The sequence below is a fragment of the Nerophis lumbriciformis genome, linkage group LG06, assembly GCF_033978685.3.
Source record: "Nerophis lumbriciformis linkage group LG06, RoL_Nlum_v2.1, whole genome shotgun sequence".
NCBI lineage: Eukaryota > Metazoa > Chordata > Actinopteri > Syngnathiformes > Syngnathidae > Nerophis > Nerophis lumbriciformis.
Genome location: NC_084553.2, coordinates 43,708,973 through 43,728,450, shown reverse-complemented (window position 1 = coordinate 43,728,450; position 19,478 = coordinate 43,708,973). Strand labels below are relative to the sequence as shown.

At 42.1% G+C, this 19,478-nt stretch overlaps 2 protein-coding genes across 2 annotated transcripts in view; one reads left to right on the top strand and one right to left on the bottom strand.

The window, feature by feature from the left end:
* Positions 1-19,478, bottom strand: part of LOC133608830 (transmembrane protein 266-like) — a 140,616-nt gene that overhangs the window by 107,739 nt on the left and 13,399 nt on the right. The gene's annotated exons all lie outside the window — the stretch shown is intronic.
* The window catches only part of LOC140678872 (general transcription factor II-I repeat domain-containing protein 2B-like), a 41,876-nt gene that overhangs the window by 13,208 nt on the left and 9,190 nt on the right, over positions 1-19,478 (top strand). Inside the window, 1 exon segment of the mRNA XM_072913395.1 lies at positions 17,851-18,395. Within this exon segment, the coding sequence (XP_072769496.1) occupies positions 17,851-18,395 (545 nt within the window).

Sequence of the window (19,478 nt, the reverse complement as noted above, 5' to 3'; positions counted from 1 at the left end):
CGAGCGCCTGGTGGCCGGGCCTGTCCCCGTGGGGCCTGGCCCGGCAAAGCCCAAAGAGGCAACGTGGGTCCCCCCTCCAATGGGCTTACCACCAATAGCAGGGGCCATAGAGTTCGGGTGCAATGTGAGTTGGGCAGCAGCCGAAGGCAGGGCACTTGGCAGTCCGATCCTCGGCTACATAAACTAGCTCTTGAGACGTGGAACGTCACCTTGCTGGGGGGGAAGGAGCCTGAGCTAGTGCGCGAGGTGGAGAAGTTCCGGCTAGATATAGTCGGACTCACAGCGAGGGCTCTTGAACCAGTTCTCTCGAGAGGGGCTGGACTCTCTTCCACTCTGGCGTTGACAACAGTGAGAGGCGGCCGGCTGGGGTGGCAATTCTTGTTTTCCCCCGACTCAAAGCCTGAGCGTTGGAGTTCAACCCAGTGGACGAGAGGGTAGCTTCCTTCCGCCTTCGGGTGGGGGGGACGAGTCCTGACTGTTGTTTGCGCTTACGCGCCAAACGGCAGCTCAGAGTACCCACCCTTTTTGGATTCACTCGAGGGAGTACTGGAGAGTGCTCCCTCGAGAAAAAGTTAAAAGTCTTGAATTTGGAGGTAATCCTCCTTTTTCATTGTCCCATTTAAAGCACCACTTCCTTACTCGAGGGAGTACTGGAGAGTGCTCCCTCGAGTGATTCCCTCGTTCTACTGGGGGACTTCAACGCTCATATTGGCAACGACAGTGAAACCTGCAGAGGCTTGATTGGGAAGAATGGCCACCCGGATCTGAACCCGAGTGGTGTTTTGTTATTGGACTTTTGTGCTCGTCACAGATTGTCCATAACGAACACCATGTTCAAACGTAAGGGTGTCCATATGTGCACTTGGCACCAGGACACCCTAGGCCGCAGTTCCATGATCAACTTTGTAGTTGTGTCATCAATTTTTGCGGTCTCATGTTTTGGACACTCGGGTGAAGAGCGAGGCAGAGCTTTCTACCGATCACCACCTGGTGGTGAGTTGGCTGCAATGGTGGGGGAGGGTGCCGGACAGACCTGGCAAACCCAGATGCATTGTGAGGGTTTGCTGGGAACGCCTAGCAGAGTCTCCTGTCAGAGAGAGTTTCAATTCCCATCTCCGGAAAACTTTGAACATGTCACGAGGGAGGCGCTAGACATTGAGTCTGAGTGGACGATGTTTCGTACCTCTATTGTCGAGGCAGCCGATTGGAGCTGTGGCTGCAAGGTTGGTGCCTGTCGTGGTGGTAATCCTAGAACCCGTTGGTGTCCACCAGCGGTGAGGGATGCCGTTAAGTTGAAGAAAGAGTCTTATCGGGCTCTTTTGGCTCATAGGACTCCGGAGGCAGCAGACAGGTACCGACAGGCCAAGCGGTGTGTGGCTTCAGCGGTCGCGAAGGCAAAAACTCGGACATGGGAGGAGTTCGGGGAAGCCATGGAAAACAACTTCCAGGCGGCTTCGAAGCGATTCTGGACCAGCATCTGCCGCCTCAGGAAGGGGAAGCAGTGCAATGTCAACACCGTGTATGGTGGGGGTGGTGTTCTGCTGTCCTCGACTTTGGATGTTGTGGCTCGGTGGAGGGAATACTTCGAAGACCTCAATTCTAGCAACACGTCTTCCTATGAGGAAGCAGTGTCTGGGGAATCGAATCTGTGGTGGGCTCTCCTATTTCTGGGGCTGAGGTTGCCGAGGTAGTTAAAAAGCTCCTAGTTGGCAAGGCCCTGGAGGTGGATGAGATCTGCCCGGAGTTCCTTAAGGCTCTGGATGCTGTGGTGCTGTCTTGGTTGACAAGACTCTGCAACATCGCGTGGACATCGAGGGCGGTATTTCTGGATTGGCAGACCTGGGTGGTGGTTCCTCTCTTTAAGAAGGGGAACCGGAGGGTGTGTTCCAACTATCATGGGATCACACTCCTCAGCCTTCCCGGTAAGGTCTATTCAGGTGTACTGGAGAGGAGGCTACGCTGGATAGTCGAACCTCGGATTCAGGAAGAACAGTGTGGTTTTCGTCCTGGTCGTGGAACTGTGGACCAGCTTTTGATTGATTGATTTAAACTTTTATTAGTAGATTGCACAGTGAAGTACATATTCCGTACAATTGACCACTAAATGGTAACACCTGAATAAGTTTTTCAACTTGTTTAAGTCGGGGTCCACTTAAATTGATTCATGGTACAGATATATACTATTTTCATAATACAGTCATCACACAAGATAATCATCACAGTATATAAATTTAATTATTTACATTATTTACAATCCGGGGTGTGGGATATGGGGGGGGGGGGGTTGAGTTTGGTTGGAATCAACACTTCAGTCATCAACAATTGTATCATCAGAGAAATTGACATTGGAACAGTGTAGGTCTGACTTGGTACATATGTACAACAAGTATTGGACACAGAGAGAGAGATCAGAAATTATAAGAAAAAGTGACTACATTTGGTTGTTTACATTTGATTATTTACAATCCGAGGAGGTATGATGAGGAAGGGAGGGTGTTAGTTTAGGGTTGAAGTTGCCTGGAGGTGTTCTTTTAGTGCGGTTTTGAAGGAGGATAGAGATGCCCTTTCTTTTACACCTGTTGGGAGTGCATTCCACATTGATGTGGCATAGAAAGAGAATGAGTTAAGACCTTTGTTAGATCGGAACCTGGGTTTAACGTGGTTAGTGGAGCTCCCCCTGGTGTTGTGGTTATGGCGGTCATTTACGTTAAGGAAGTAGTTTGACATGAGCTCTATACTCTTGGCAGGGTCCTTGAGGGTGCATGGGAGTTTGCCCAACCAGTCTACATGTGCTTTGTGGACTTGGAGAAGGCATTCAACCGTGTACCCCGGCAAGTCCTGTGGGGAGTGCTCAGAGAGTATGGGGTAACGGACTGTCTGATTGTGGCCGTCCGCTCCCTGTATGATCAGTGTCAGAGCTTGGTCCGCATTGTCGGCAGTAAGTCGGACCCGTTTCCAGTGAGGGTTGAACTCCGCCAAGGCTGCCCTTTGTCACCAATTCTGTTCATAACTTTTATGGACAGAATTCTAGGCGCAGTAAGGGCGTTGAGGGTATCTGGTTTGGTGGCTGCAGGATTAGGTCTCTGCTTTTTGCAGATAATGTGGTCCTGATGGCTTCATCTGGCCAAGATCTTCAGCTCTCACTGGATCGATTTGCAGCTGAGTGTGAAGCGACTGGGATGGGAATCAGCACCTCCAAGTCTGAGTCCATGGTTCTCGCCCGGAAAAGGGTGGAGTGCCATCTCCGGGTTGGGGATGAGATCTTTCCCCAAGTGGAGGAGTTCAAGTACCTCGGAGTCTTGTTCACGAGTGAGGGAAGAGTGGATTGTGAGATTGACAGGCGGATCGGTGCGGCGTCTTCAGTAATGCGGACGCTGTATCGATCCGTTGTGGTGAAGAAGGAGCGAGCCGGAAGGCAAAGCTCTCAATTTACCGGTCGATCTACGTTCCCATCGTCACCTATGGTCAGGAGCTTTGGGTTATGACTGAAAGGACAAGATCACGGGTACAAGCGGCCGAAATGAGTTTCCTCCACCGGGTGGCGGGTTCTCCCTTAGAGATAGGGTGAGAAGCTCTGTCATCCGGGAGGAGCTCAAAGTAAAGCCGCTGCTCCTCCACATCGAGAGGAGCCAGATGAGGTGGTTCGGGCATTTGGTCAGGATGCCACCCGAACGCCTCCCTAGGGAGGTGTTTCGGGCACGTCCGACCGGTATGAGGCCACGGGGAAGACCCAGGACACGTTGGGAAGACTATCTCTGCCGGCTGGCCTGGGAACGCCTCGGGATCCCCCGGGAGGAGCTGGACGGAGTGGCTGGGGAGAGGGAAGTCTGGGCTTCCCTGCTCAGGCTGCAGCCCTACTTGACTCGACCTCGGATAAGCGGAAGAAAATGGATGGATGGATGGATGGATGCTTTATAACGTGTTTAGAAAACCTTTAATGAAGACGTAAACATTTTTTTTTACAAATTTTTACTTTTTTGTTTTTGTTTATGAAGGACTAACAATAAATTCAAATGGACTATTGTACATGGACATTGGCTCTTTTTCGGGTATGTGGAACCACTGGTGTTGTAGCCTTATGTGTGGGTAATATATAGGCTGTACATAATTTTCTGTTGTGCCATAGACTGTGTATGTCTCCGTACTTAAGTATTTATTAATTGAATGAAGGCAAATAATGTCTTTCTTGGAAGAAAGTACCAGACTTAATTAAAGAGACAATATGAACTTAACCTTGCTTACTGCTCCTATTACATGTGCTAACACTAACATGCACACACACACACATGCACATGCACACACACAATGACCTTTCTGAGACCCCCTGACGTTCTGCAAAAGGAGGCTGGTAATTGCAAGACATTATTACATGTACACACTAACGAGCCTGGCTGTGACCACAGTCTCTCTCTCACACACACACATGCACACACACGTGCACACACACACACACACACACACACACACACACACACACACACACACACACACACACACACACACACGCACACACGCACACACGCTGGTAGTGAAAAAAAGAAATGATATTCAGGGGAGTCGAATCCCCCCTGGGGGAGGGAGATAAAATTAAATAGCGGACTGTAATATTGAGCGCCAGGTAGGAAAGGTCATTACGAGACAAAAGTTCCTCAAGGGATTTCACCGACCAAAAACAGAAGGTCATGGAAGTAACTGCGAGGCACAGACACTGAAGAATATTCCTCATATATGGCGAGCGCAAGTGTCCGGTTCATGACCCCCCTGTGACCTCTTTGCAAATAAATCAACATTGTGGGACCCAAAATGAGGCTCATGCAAGAAGTGAACATAAATGCATCATCGGCCACAACATTAGGTACACTTGCTGCACAATGGGAGTTGTATGAAAAATTATGCCCTTTCAAAGATAATTTAAAAAAAACGCGACCATTTATTCATTGAACAATATGTTTTATTAATAAATACATCATTAAAGTACAATTAAACAATGGAACATTTCTGAAAAAACAATATTGAAGTTTTTTTTATGTCTGATATTGTGGTTATCAGAAATGTTGCATTGAGTAAGTGTACTTCATGTCACCTTGTTATGCATGTTTGAATCCAAAACATCACCATAGTTTGTTATACTACGATATTATGAACGCAGAACCACTAAGGTGTTAACTTCAGATTGGTTTTAATAGGAAATCCTGCAAATACAAATAGTTTGTTGCAGGGTCAAACTGTGGTCATAAAATGTGTATTATCAGTGTTGTATTTCACATTTTTGGGCTATACAAGTTTAAAAGGAAGTTACCCACTTTAAACTAGAGTACATCCAAACACGCTTTGCACTTTAAAAGCAAATAAGGAAATACAAATCTGAAATCTCACATGTCTTTTTTGCATTAAGTGGAGGGCCACCACTCCCTATAATATATATATTAGGTTCTGTGTGTAGGGCCCCGCAATCAGTGGGGACACTGTTTTGTGTGAAAAAGCAAGCATATGTAAAGAGTCAATTAATAAATGACAGGGCACTTCCTATCAAATGTAACCACAAAACGAATTCAAGCATGCTTCCTGCTCCATCACTGATACTGCAAGTGTATAATTGCAAATTTTTTCTGTCTTTCACAAAGTATCCCATGGTGTGCTGTGTTAGTGCTAGGCTTGTAAACAGTACTAGTTGTAAACAGTACAGGGAACAAATCCTGGGCAGACATGTGTCAAGAAGATAGGTAGATTTTTGTTTTAAATATTTGTTATTTTGCTCTATAGAAAATAATTATTGAACAATTTAGTTCCAATGAATACGTTTTTGTACAAAGCATGCAACAAATTAAATTCAAGCTGGATTAAAAAGTATAAAAATCGTTTCACATTAATACTTCTATTCTACTTAGTGCTCCAACTTCGCCAATTAGTTAGCTGCTGTAATATGCAGCTAACTAATAGGCAGCCTGCAACTGACCTTACACTATAAACTTTACTGTTCCTATTTACTATGTTTACTTATCACCATGGTTACTTCATAGACGAACTAGATTTGTACTGCTTTGAATATCAAGGTTTGCTTCCTCTCTTAACATTGAGACTTTTAGGGATAAATTATGGCGAGGGGAAGCCGAAGAAAAAGCAAAAATATGCATTTAGTAAAGGGGGAAGTTTTTAGAGTTTTGGTCATCATACACAATCCCTATGTGAGACAAGAACACACATCTTTCCCTTTTCTGTGTGTTCTACTTAATGAAAAAACGCCAGTACATATGGCTAAAAATTAATCTATTCCGTCTATACAGTGCATCCGGAAAGTATTCACAGCGTTTCACTTTTCCACATTTTTTTATGATACAACCCAATTCCAAGCCCATCTTTGTCCTCAAAATTCTACACACAATACCCCATAATGACAATGTGAGAAAAAAAATGTATAAACATGTTTGCAATTTAAAAAAAATTATAATAATAAATGTACATAAGTATTCACAGTATTTGCTCAATACTTAGTTGAAGCAGCTTTGGCAGCAACTACAGCCTCAAGTATTTTTGAATACGATGCCACAAGCTTGGCACACCTATCTATGGGCATTTTCACCTATTCCTCTTTGCCTATTCCTCTTTGCAGCATCTCTCAGGTGCCATCAGGTTGGATGGGAAAAGTTGGTTTTCATCCACGATGTCTCTGTACATTGATGCATCTTAGTCAAGTCAGGGAGGTGACCAAGAACCAGATGGTCACTCTGTCAGAGCTACAGCATTCCTTTGTGGAATGAAAATAAACTTCCAGAAGGACAACCATCTCTTCAACAAACAACCAATCAGGCTTGTATACAACGTTCCCTCTAAGGTGCGCACCTGCGCAATTGCGCACTGCTCACGCGTTCTCTGCGCACAGCAAATCTATGCCGCGCAAAAAAATAATATCCCACTCTGAACAAAATAAACAAATCGTTTGTTTTGTATGATTTTGCAATGCAACTGTGAGTAACAGGTGACGAAAGGCGGCCACAACAGATAAAACAATGTTTGTCAACACTTAAATTATTGTAACGTCTGTGGAGACACTTAAAGGAGGACAGGAATTCCATCGGTCCCTTTATTTAGCGAAATTGTTTGTCGGCCATAACCACAGAAAAACAATGTGTAAGATACTTTTATCTAGCAAAACTGGTCGTTGTCTACCATACAAACCAAGCCAAAAGCAACTCTTTGTCATCTGTTATATCAACAGCAGCCGATTGCTCTCTCTCTCTTTCACCTGCACCAACACATACATTACGGCAATTAGCCACTGGTGCGTTTATGGCCACACAAAAAGTTGGACAACTCCAACACCACACGTAAAGTGTAAATTTCAGGTCGTTTTACTATGACTCCTCAATCAGTGTGTTTATTCTACTGTCATTTGTTAAGAATGTTATTTTTTGGATATTAATCATGAAATGATGTTACAGGACTACATAATTGCTAATAAAAATATTTATTTTACGGACAGAAAGTTAATAAACACTTCATCTCATGCAACATGTGGATGTTTTGAGGGGAACTAAATGTGATCTCTGAAAGGGGTACACAATATTTCCAAAGCAGAACCCCCACCCAGGCATAAAATACTATAGTGCATAGCTGATTAAAAAAAAACAATATCTAAGTGGGCCAAATCACATATATTAGAAAATAATCTCTTGAAATTGACTAGTCACTTGATTATAATAATAAGACATTTAAATTGTTATGTCAGGTTTGAGACAAATGTGCTGCTGGTATGACCACAGTGTGCACGTCTGTATTCCACTGAATGCTCAGGGTGTTTGCGCGTTTGCTCACACACATGAAAAATTAGAGGGAACATTGCTTGTTTAGTACAGTGGCCAGACAGAAGACATTTCTTAATAAAAAGTTTGCCAAAATGCACCCGAAAGACTCTCAGACCATGAGAAACAGAATTCTCTGGTTATCAGAGACAAGAATTGAACTTTGGGGTGAATGCCGGGCATCATGTTTGGAGGAAAGCAGGCACCACTCATCACCAGCCCAATACCATCACTACAGTGAAGCATGGTCGTGACAGCATCATGTTGTGGGGATGGTTTTCAGCGGCAAGACCTGGGAGAGTAGGCAGGATAGAGGGAAAGATGAATGCAGCAATGTACAAATAAATCCTGGATGAAAACCAACGCTTCTCATCCAACCTGATGGAGCTTGAGAGCTGCTGCAAAGAGGAATGGGCGAAACTGCCCAAAGATAGGTGTGCCAAGTTTGTGGCATTCAATCAATCAATCAAAGTTTACTTATATAGCCCTTAATCACAAGTGTTTCAAAGGGCTGCACAAGCCACAACAACATCCTCGGCTCAGATCCCACATCAGGGCAAGAAAAAACTAAACCCAATGGGCACAATGAAAAACCTTGGAGGGGACCGCATTTAAATGCTGTGACCTGCATATCAACCAAGCAATAGCGACATTATTATTGTAAAAGCTAACGTAGATGAACTTCTGCTACTTTGACCACTACTGAGTAGCCAGCTACAAGCTAGTTTGAGCTCCTAACAACATTGGTTGCGACTCGCCATAAAATAAAAAAGGAGGTTGGGCTTGCCTTTGAGTTAGCAAAGGTTAATGCTATATTATACAACATGCATTTGACCAGTATAGTAGAAGGTTGTGCACCAAGACAGGAAGTTAGTCAACTTTGAAAACCCACACACTACCAACTTGATACTATATGGCTCTCAACAAATGGAACACAACATAGGAGCATAGCAACATCGATCTGAAGAATTTTGTATTTTTTGGAGTGACAATTATTCTGAATTTACCAGCTCAAGGAGACCACAAGTGCTGAACGATACAAACATCCCATCAATTGACATCCCAGTTTCAGCGGACATTTTAAGTCGCTGTTTAATGTTCTTATTTGAAATGTTTAGCGCAGTGGTTCTCAAATGGGGGTACGCGTACCCCTGGGAGTACATGAAGGTATGCCAAGGGGTATGTGAGATTTTTTTTAAATATTCTAAAAATAACAACAATTCAAAAATCCGTTATAAATATATTTTATTGAATAATACTTCAACAAAATATGAATGTAAGTTCATAAACTGAACATCAAATCAAGTAGGCTATTCCATTCATTACAATTCAACAATGCAACAATGCAATATTATGTGTTGACAGCTAGATTTTTTGTGGACATGTTCCATAAATATTGATGTTAAAGATTTATTTTTTTGTGAAGAAATGTTTAGAATTAAGTTCATGAATCCAGATGGATCTCTATTACAATCCCCAAAGAGGGCACTTTAAGTTGATGATTACTTCTATGTGTAGAAATCTTTATTTATAATTGAATCACTTGTTTATTTTTCAACAAGTTTTTAGTTATTTCTATATCTTTTTTTCCAAATAGTTCAAGAAAGACCACTACAAATTAGCAATATTTTGCACTGTTATACAATTTAATAAATCAGAAACCAATGACATAGTGCTGTATTTTACTTCTTTATCTCTTTTTTTCAACCAAAAATGCTTTGCTCTGATTAGGGGGAACTTTAATTAAAAAAATGTTCAAAGGGGGTACATCACTGAAAAAAGGTTGAGAACCACTAGTTTAGCGCATAGCAAACATAGTGTTTATTGTGAAATAAGTGTGCCCAGGAGAGATGTTTCGTTATTGTCTAAAAATGAACTAAGTATTGTTAAAGGAACTTCTCATTCATCTAAGTCAGAGTTGCCCACACTTTTTCAGCTAATCAACACGCCAGATTGTCGTCATCTGGAGGTGTCCCTCAATGAAATTAAACAATGGATGTCCAGCAACTTTTTGCATCTTAACGCTAAGAAAATGGAAACGTTGATTATCGGTCCTGTTAGACACCGGCACTTATTTAATAATACCAATTTAAAATCTGACAACAAAACAATTATACAATGGGACAAGGTGAAATATCCCGGAATTATTTTCGACCCAACTATATCATTTGAGCTGAACATTAAGAGTGTTACCAAAACAGCCTTCTTTCTTCTCCGTAATATCTATATAGTCTGTCCCATTTTGTCCACCAGCGACGCTGAGATCTTTATTCAAGTGTTCGTTACATCTTGTCTCAATTACTGTAGCATATTATTTTCGGGTCTCCCTATGTCTAGCATTAGAAGATCACAGTTGGTACAAAATGTGGCTGCTAGACTTTTGACAAGGACAAGAAAGTTTGATCATATTACGCCTATACTGGCTCACCTGCACTGGCTTCCTGTGCACTTAGATCCAACTTTAAGGTTTTATTACTTACGTATAAAATACTAAAGGGTCTAGCTCCATCCTATCTTGCTAATTGTATTGTACCCTATGTGCCGGGCAGAAATCTGGCTTATTAGTGATTCCCAGAGCCCAAAAAAGTCTGGGGGCTCCAGAGCATTTTCTATTCACGCTCCAGTACCATGGAATGCCCTACCGGTAACAGTTAGAGATGCTACTTCAGTAGAAACATTTAAGTCCCATTTTGAAACTCATTTTATACTCTAACCTTTAAATATACCCCTTTTTAGTATAGTTGACCTGCCTGTCAGAGTTCTTAAAACACATTTTTGCTAGGAGTGTTTCGCAAACAACCAACTCTGTTTATATTTTAAAGACAGCTAATGTGAGCAAAACCTAACAGTTAAGCTTTTACCAAAGACAGCAATCATAAATGAAGCTTTCAGCACATACACGTTTAGATCTATAGTTATATTTTGATAAAGACGGGGGAAAACATGCATACTCGTAATCGGCGCGCGCAACAACAATAAGGCAACAAACAAGGCTGTAGACGCAAAGTTAAATCATAAAAATGCTACCTTAACTGAGCAAAAATGATGCATGATTTAACCGGGAGAGTCTTGATACCATGCTTTTCCAAGTTTTCATTTGTTTTGCGGTGTAGAACGATGTTTGGCGCACCAGATAGTTTGAGATGTCTGGGAATGCGAAAGACAGATAATCCTTGGTATCAATCGACAAATCTTTTTTTTTTTTGATAACTGTTAGGGATAGATTCCATCGCATAGTTTGATTTTTTTGCTCATATCTGCTTTTAATGGTATTATCGAGGCCCCTTGTGTAATCAGGTAGTTTGCACGCTATTTGCTGCACTGTAGCCATATTGGTTTGGAGGCCCACCACATCGTTTACTTCCGTTCAAAAGTCACATGACGGAATACAACCTATATAACGTATTGCCATTACCTGCATTGTTAGCTGCCTCCTATAAGCAGTTCTTTTTTTACTATTTAGAATACACATAAAAGGAAAAAATGTGTGTTCTTGTCTAACATAAGGATTAGGATGATGGGCAAAAAAACTGCCGTTTCACTTTAAATTGTTAATCTTCCAAGATTGTTGATGTCTCAGGGAACGTCATGCATGATAGGATTAAAATTTGCCGCAAATGTGGGTTAATTTCCAAATTGTACCACTTCAAATCCTAAGGTTCCACAGTACTTTTTAAAAAGAAAATATAACTCAGTAACACTAATTGTACAGGCATTATTTCTAATACAGTTTCTGTATTGGATGTCATTAGATTATGCCTATGTGACAAAATATTGTTACAGAAAGTAAACTACCCAGCTACTTTGGAATCAATCCGACTTCATAGTGCCTTGAGGTGAACTCTAATATATTGTTTAAACTTTTATTGGACACTGCTCATGAATCATGAATCCCCAACCCTCCTACTCTCAGCAATATAAACCTAAGATCTACTATGCGATGAAAATCATAATAATAAAGACTGTAAAATTGGTGCTGCTGAACGAAGCACATCAGGTGGATGGCGGTAAATGGCGGATTGACTTGATAGATGTGTTGCAAAAAATAAAATAAAATTGGGGGCAAAAAGACTCTCCTAAGCTAAAAATAAAGAAATGAGGACGGGCTTCCAAACAAATACAGTGCATCTGAAAAGTATTCACAGTGCTTCACTTTTTCCGCATTTTGTTATGCTACAGCCCTATTCCAAATTGTAAAAAAGTTTTTTCTTCTCAAAATTTTGCAGACTATTCACATCCATCCATTTTCTCCTGCTTGTCCCTTTTGGGGTCGCGGGGGGGTGCTGGAGCCTATCTCAGCTGCATTTGGGCGGTAAGCGGGGTACACCCTGGACAAGTCACCACCTCATCGCAGGGCCAACACAGAGAGACAGACAACATTCACACTCACATTCAAACACTAGGGCCAATTTAGTGTTGCCAATCAATCTATCGCCAGGTGCATGTCTTTGGAGGTGGGAGGAAGCCGGAGTACCCGGAGGGAATCCACGCAGTCACGGGGAGAACATTCAAACCCCACACAGAAAGATCCCGAAGCCAGGATCGAACCCAGGACCTTTGTATTGTGAGACACACGTACTAACCCTTGTACACCGTGCTGCCCGCAGACAATACCAAATAACGATAAAGTGAAAAGTATTTTTTTTGCAAATGTATTAAAAATAAGACTGCAAAAACTAATCAATTAAATCGATTAAAATCGATTATAAAAATAGTTGACGATTAATTTAGTCATCGATTCGATTTTTTTTGATAAACCTTTATTTATAAACTGCAACATTTACAAACAGCTGAGAAACAATAATCAAAATAAGTATGGTGCCAGTATGGTGTTTTTTTCCCAATAAAATACTGGAAAGGATAGAAATGTAGTTTGTCTCTTTTATCCGATTAGTAATCGATTAATCGAAGTAATAATCGACAGATTAATCGATTATTGAATTAGTTGTTAGTTGCAGCCCTAATTAAAAAATATATATATTCACAGCTTGCTGCCAAAGGTGCATCAACAAAGTTTTTAACAAAGGCTGTGAATGCTTATGTACATGTGATGTATTTTTAGTTTTTTAAATTTGCTCAAATTTTAAAAATACATATTTTCACATTGTCATTAGGTGATATTGTGTGTGGAATTTTGAGAACAAAAATGAATGTATTCCTTTATGGAATAAGGCTTTAACATAAAATGTGAAGCGCTGTGAATACTTTTGGGACGCACTGTAACAGCTAACCTAGTAGCAAACACTGAGATAGTAATGGTCCTGTTTCAATTTACATTGAAATACTTGCATAATATCCTTCAGAGAACCAGAGTCCTCTGCAGTGGACATGAGTGAGGTTACATGTGTTGGAGGGAAAATAGTCCTGTTATGCAAAACATTAATGTCCACTACAGAGAATATTGGTTCTCAGGAGGATATACAGTAAAATAATCACAGCTGACTTAATCATACACCTTCTCTGTGTCCCAACAATTATCAATAGTCTCTTTACTTGCTGTGTTTAAACATGAATCAGATTAGCATTTCACAGAAACTATTGTAAATCAAAAAGATAAGTAGAGGATATATGATAAACAACCCTTCAAAGAAATAACTAAGGTTGATAAAACTTAGTGCGTTGCCGTGGTCAGGGGTTAAAAGCCATTTCCTGCAGTCAAGAAAATGCAGGGAAGTGGGAGGAAAGTTTGCCATGACTGCAGAATCATAGGCGCAGTAATATGGATAACATGTCTGAAAGTGAAGATGAGGCAGAGGACGACGTGTGTGCTGAACCTCGGGGACTTTATTGGCAAGCAAATTACACTGTAGCGAAAGAGCAAAAGCAGCAGAAAACAAATAAAGGCTCACCTTGCTTGTCTTAGCATTTGTGTCAATATTCAGCCCATCTATCTCCTCTCCAACATCTTTCCGTTGTTATTACCTGGTTAGAGCCCAGACAATAACAGCACTTACATTGTGACAATCATTGGGATGCTACATTGGCTTGTAGTAAGGAACATAGTAGCTCTGCTGTTGCCATAGTGACCCCAGGACCACCTACTGGGTAGGCCAGGATGCTTCTCATGTTGTGTTAGCACTAGCGCTAATGTTTGTGTAGTCTCTACGAGGTAAATCCCTTTTTAGAGCAACAAACTATATTTGGTAAGTGGGGGTTCCAAAATGTGTGCATGAATGTTTGACGATGGGTAAAAAAGTGACCTACGCCAAGGGTTTCTGGATTTGCACCAAAACGTAATAAGTTTATAACATTTAAGTTGCCCGGGTACTACAGTTGAATATTAGCTTTATAGTTAAAACTGACACATTTACTCTGAATAAATGTCAATCAAATTGTGATGTCCCTGTTATGAACTTGAAACTTGTAATAAAACTGTTTTTGAGCTAATCTGCTTGCAGGTTTTGGAAAACCAAATTGGTTGCATTGGAAATGATACAACTAATGAATCTGTTCCAGACATCCAACAATATGAACACAAAACACATTTTATAGACAATAGTTTTACATGCATGTGAAATATGTGAAATACATGTTGCACACACGTACAGTACATACAGTACATCCATACAAATACATGTTAAACACATATAAATAATTAATTTCATAGATAAATGAACATTCAACATCACTTTTAACTTTACTGAGAGCTTTTGTTGGCAAAGACGACAATGAGCCCACGCGGACTCAATCATTGTACTTTGTTACAAGCTGTTTCTTGACTGTTTATCACAAGGGTTAGGTACTGAATTCGGTACATTTATAGGCACCGGCCAACAGGCTATTAATTTATGTAAAAGCAATCGGTATCGTATTTCGATACCTTTGCTGCCCCTGACGTCACATTCGGTTGCAAACTATGCAACCGGCTCAAACACTTGGCGGGGAAACAAGCACTCAAGGAGCACTCAAAGTGGAGTCAACAAAACTGCTTCTAGCTAATGTTACAACGGACGAAAAGTAAGGTTCTACTTTTCCCAAATGTGCTAGCTCTATGCCAATTTACATTGGCTTTTCCATGGACATACTACTGATTAGTATGGGTATCAAAAAAAATTATTTTCAAATGAATCGTGATTCTTATTTGTAACGATTCTTAATCGAAAAAAAATTTACCTCTCCTGTACAGCCACTCAGGCAAATCATATTGTTGATGTGGATACCTGCTCAGTGGACTTGTGGTTAGAGTGTTGGCCGAGTCATACCAAAGACTATAAAAATGGGACCCATTGCCTCCCTGCTTGGCACTCAGCATCAAGGGTTGGAATTGGCGGTTAAATCACCAAATGATTCCCGAGCGTGGCCACCCAGGGGGTGAACATGGGGATGGGTCAAATGCAGGGGATAATTTCACCACACCTAGTGTGTGTGTGACTATCATTGGGACTTTAAATTTAACTTGAATACCTACATCTGCTGTACAGATTTACTTTCCAAAACAGAAGTGTGGGATACTTCTCTTGTTGCCTTATTTGTATTTGACTTTATTAAATGTCTGGGTCGAATTTTATTAAACAAAACCAGTTTTCTTTTAAGTACTGTATTATGTATCACAGCTGTTTATCTATTTTATGGAGGTACGTAGTTAATCATAGAACTGGCACCCAATGTTATTAAAAAGTATTGCTTTTGAATCGAGAATCGTTTTAAATCAAGAATCGATTCTGAATCTAATCGCTACCCCTGAAAACCGAATCCAATTGAATCATGTGGTGCCCAGAGATTCACAGCCCTAATGATTAGTATTAGTGATTTTACATGACAATTTCATCCATCCATCCATCCATTTTCTACCGCTTATTCCCTTTTGGGGTGGCAGGGGGCACTGGAGCCTATCTCAGCTACGATCGGGCGGAAGGCGGGGTACACCCTGGACAAGCCAACTCATCGCAGGGCCAACACAGATAGACAGACAACATTCACACTCACATTCACACACTAGGGCCAATTTAGTGTTGCCAATCAACCTATCCCCAGGTGCATGTCTTTGGAAGTGGGAGGAAGCCGGAGTACCCGGAGGGAACCCACGCAGTCACGGGGAGAACATGCAAACTCCACACAGAAAGATCCCGAGCCCGGGATTGAACCCAAGACTACTCAGGACCTTCGTATTGTGAGGCAGATGCACTAACCCCTCTTTCACCGTGCTGCCCATGACAATTTCAAAACCTTCAAATTTGGTAATGAAAACTACAACAAAGATGCATACTACAATCACATGGCTGGTGTGCAAGTACAATACTTACAGTAAAAACACTTTGTAGCAAAGAACTACACTGGCACTTTAAAATCACTTCTTGGCTAGGCAACACACCTTAGCTCAGGGATGGGCAAACTACGGACCGCGGGCCACATCCGGCCCATTGGTCTTTTTGATCCGGCCCGCCGAAAAATAAAACGGAATCGAGCAAACTGTGTAATAATTAGGACTTCATTAATTGTCCTGTAATACTAAGTATGTATCGATCCGTTGTGGTGAAGAAGGAGCTGAGCCGGAAGGCAAAGCTCTCAATTTACCGGTCGATCTACGTTCCCATCCTCACCTATGGTCATGAGCTTTGGGTTATGACCGAAAGGACAAGATCACGGGTACAAGCGGCCGAAATGAGTTTCCTCCGCGGGGTTGCGGGGCTCTCCCTTAGAGATAGGGTGAGAAGCTCTGCCATCCGGGAGGAGCTCAAAGTAAAGCCGCTGCTCCTCCACATCGAGAGGAGCCAGATGAGGTGGTTCGGGCATCTGGTCAGGATGCCACCCGAACGCCTCTCTAGGGAGGTGTTTAGGGCACGTCCGACCGGTAGGAGGCCAAGGGGAAGACCCAGGACACGTTGGGAAGACTATGTTTCCCGGCTGGCCTGGGAACGCCTCGGGATCCCCCGGGAGGAGCTGGACGAAGTGGCTGGGGAGAGGGAAGTCTGGGCTTCCCTGCTTAGGCTGCTGCCCCCGCGACCTGACCTCGGATAAGCGGAAGAAGATGGATCGATGGATGGATACTAAGTATTTCCACAGAAAGTAGGACTGCAATATGCTTGATTGATTGCACAGCCCAGGTACACTCTGACAGCAGAACCAATCTGCAACAATGGTAAATGATAAATGGGTTGTACTTGTATAGCGCTTTTCTACCTTCAGGGTACTCAAAGCGCTTTGACACTACTTCCACATTTACCCATTCACACACACATTCACACACTGATGGAGGGAGCTGCCATGCAAGGCGCTAACCAGCACCCATCAGGAGCAAGGGTGAAGTGTCTTGCTCAGGACACAACGGACATGACGAGGTTGGTACTAGGTGGGGATTGAACCAGGGACCCTCGGGTCGCGCACGGCCACTCTTCCACTGCGCCACGCCGTCCCTGAGAAAAGTTGACAGCGAATGCCAGGTGTTTAATAAGGAATGGACACCTAAATACTTTTTCACTGAAGTCCAATCATGTATGTCTTATTTGCCAAGAAACCGTCGCAGTTTTGAAGGAATACAACGTAAGTCGTCATTTTTTTTCCACCAAGCACTAATTTGCAGGCTCGGCAAAACATCTTTATCCGACGAGCTACCATCCAAGAATCAAGCACAAAGGCAAGTTATCTACTGGCATTAAAATTAGCCAAGACGAGTAAGCCTTTTTCCAAAAGAGAGTTTCTAAAAGAGCGCATGGTGGAGACAGCAGGTGTTTTGTGCCCTGAGAGCAAGAGCAAATTTGACAAAAATAGCTCATCGCGCAGGACAGTGACTCGCCATGTGCAGCTAATTGACGAAGACTTCCTTTTAGCAAGCTCAACAACAAAACCGAGTCATTTACAATATATTCCTGGGCACTGGATGAAAGTAATGACACTCGGTACGCCGCTCAGCTTTAGATTTTCATCAGAGGGATTACCCCCGCGACCCCGAAAGGGACAAGCGGTAGAAAATGGCTGGATGGATGGATTAATGACAATTTTGAGATAACGGAGGAGTTTTTGACCATGGAATCCCTAAAAGAAAAAAAGCGAGGAGAGGATTTATTTAACAACGTGGCGAAAGTCGTCATAAAGCAGCCTTGGAGTAAGATAGCGAACGTCGCCAAATCTCACAGGAAAATACATCGGGTTGCTAAAAAGAATCCAGGAGAGGGTGACAGAGGACAACCCCCAACACGAGGTACTTTTTTTGCACTGCATAATCCACCAGGAGGCACTTTGCAAAGCTGTATTGCAGCTTGACCACATAATGCAGCCAGTTATAAAGCTTGTTAACTTTATTCGCGCGAGGGCACTTCACCATTGTCAGTTTATTTTATTTCTTGAAGAGACTGACGCTGACCACCAGGACTTGCTTCAGCATTCTGATGTCCGCCGGTTAAGTTTGGGTAAAGTATGTCAACGTGTGTGAGAGCTAAAACAGGAGATTATCTAATTTTTAGAGCAACTTGAAAAAGCTGACACTTTCCCTGAGCTGAGTGACACCGATTGGCTTTGTGATTTGGCTTTTGCTGTGGACATACTGGCACACATGAATGAGCTGAACGTGAAGCTACAAGGCAAAGACCAGTTTGTACATGAAATGTACACACGTGTCAGAGCTTTCAAAACCAAGCTGACTTTATTTTCAAAACAAATGTCAAACAAGTCATTCACTCACATTATTTATTTTCATGTACATTATTTTATTCAGCGAAAAGGCTGCACAATTCCATTCAGTTTTTTGAGGTGGTCTGTCATATTCATTTTTTTAACTTTTTATCAGTCATATTGTGTTTGTATTGTGTGTTTAGCTTTTACGCTTTTCTACTGCATTTTAGGAATTTCTTCCACTATTGCTGAGCAACTCCCACATGTTTAAAATGTTCCTTAAAAAAGGGAACCAGGCACACATACAGCAAGATGTGTGACACTTTTTACAGCTAAAATATTGTGTCAAAAACACACAGACAAACTCAGTGGCATGTTAAAAGGAATTATTTTCACACATTCATCAGTCATTCACACCTCTGTTACACGGAAATATCCTGCAGTTATCATGCCATATATACAGTATGATTGGTGATTGGTATGTTTGTATATACAAAATCCAAAACCAGTGAAGTTGGCACGTTGTGTAATTCGTAAATGAAAACAGAATACAATGATTTGCAAATCCTTTTCAACTTTTATTCAATTGAATAGACTGCTTTTTTTTTTTTGCAAATAATCATTAACTTAGAATTTAATGGCAGCAACACATTGCAAAAAAGTTGGCACAGGGGCATTTTTACCACTGTGTTACATGGCCTTTCCTTTTAACAACACTCAGTAAACGTTTGGGAACTGAGGAGACCAATTTTTGAAGCTTTTCAGGTGGAATTCTTTCCCATTCTTGCTTGGCGTACAGCTTAAGTTGTTCAACAGTCCGGGGTCTCCGTTGTGGTATTTTAGGCTTCATATTGTGCCACACATATTCAATGGGAGACAGGTCTGGACTACAGGCAGGCCACTATAGTACCCGCACTCTTTTACTATGAAGCCACGCTGCTGTAACACGTGGCTTGGCTTTGTCTTGCTGAAATAAGCAGGGGCGTCCATGATAACGTTGCTTGGATGGCAACATATGTTGCTCCAAAACCTGTATGTACCTTTCAGCATTAATGGTGCCTTCACAGATGTGTAAGTTACACATTCCTTGGGCACTAATGCACCCCCATACCATCACAGATGCTGGTTTTT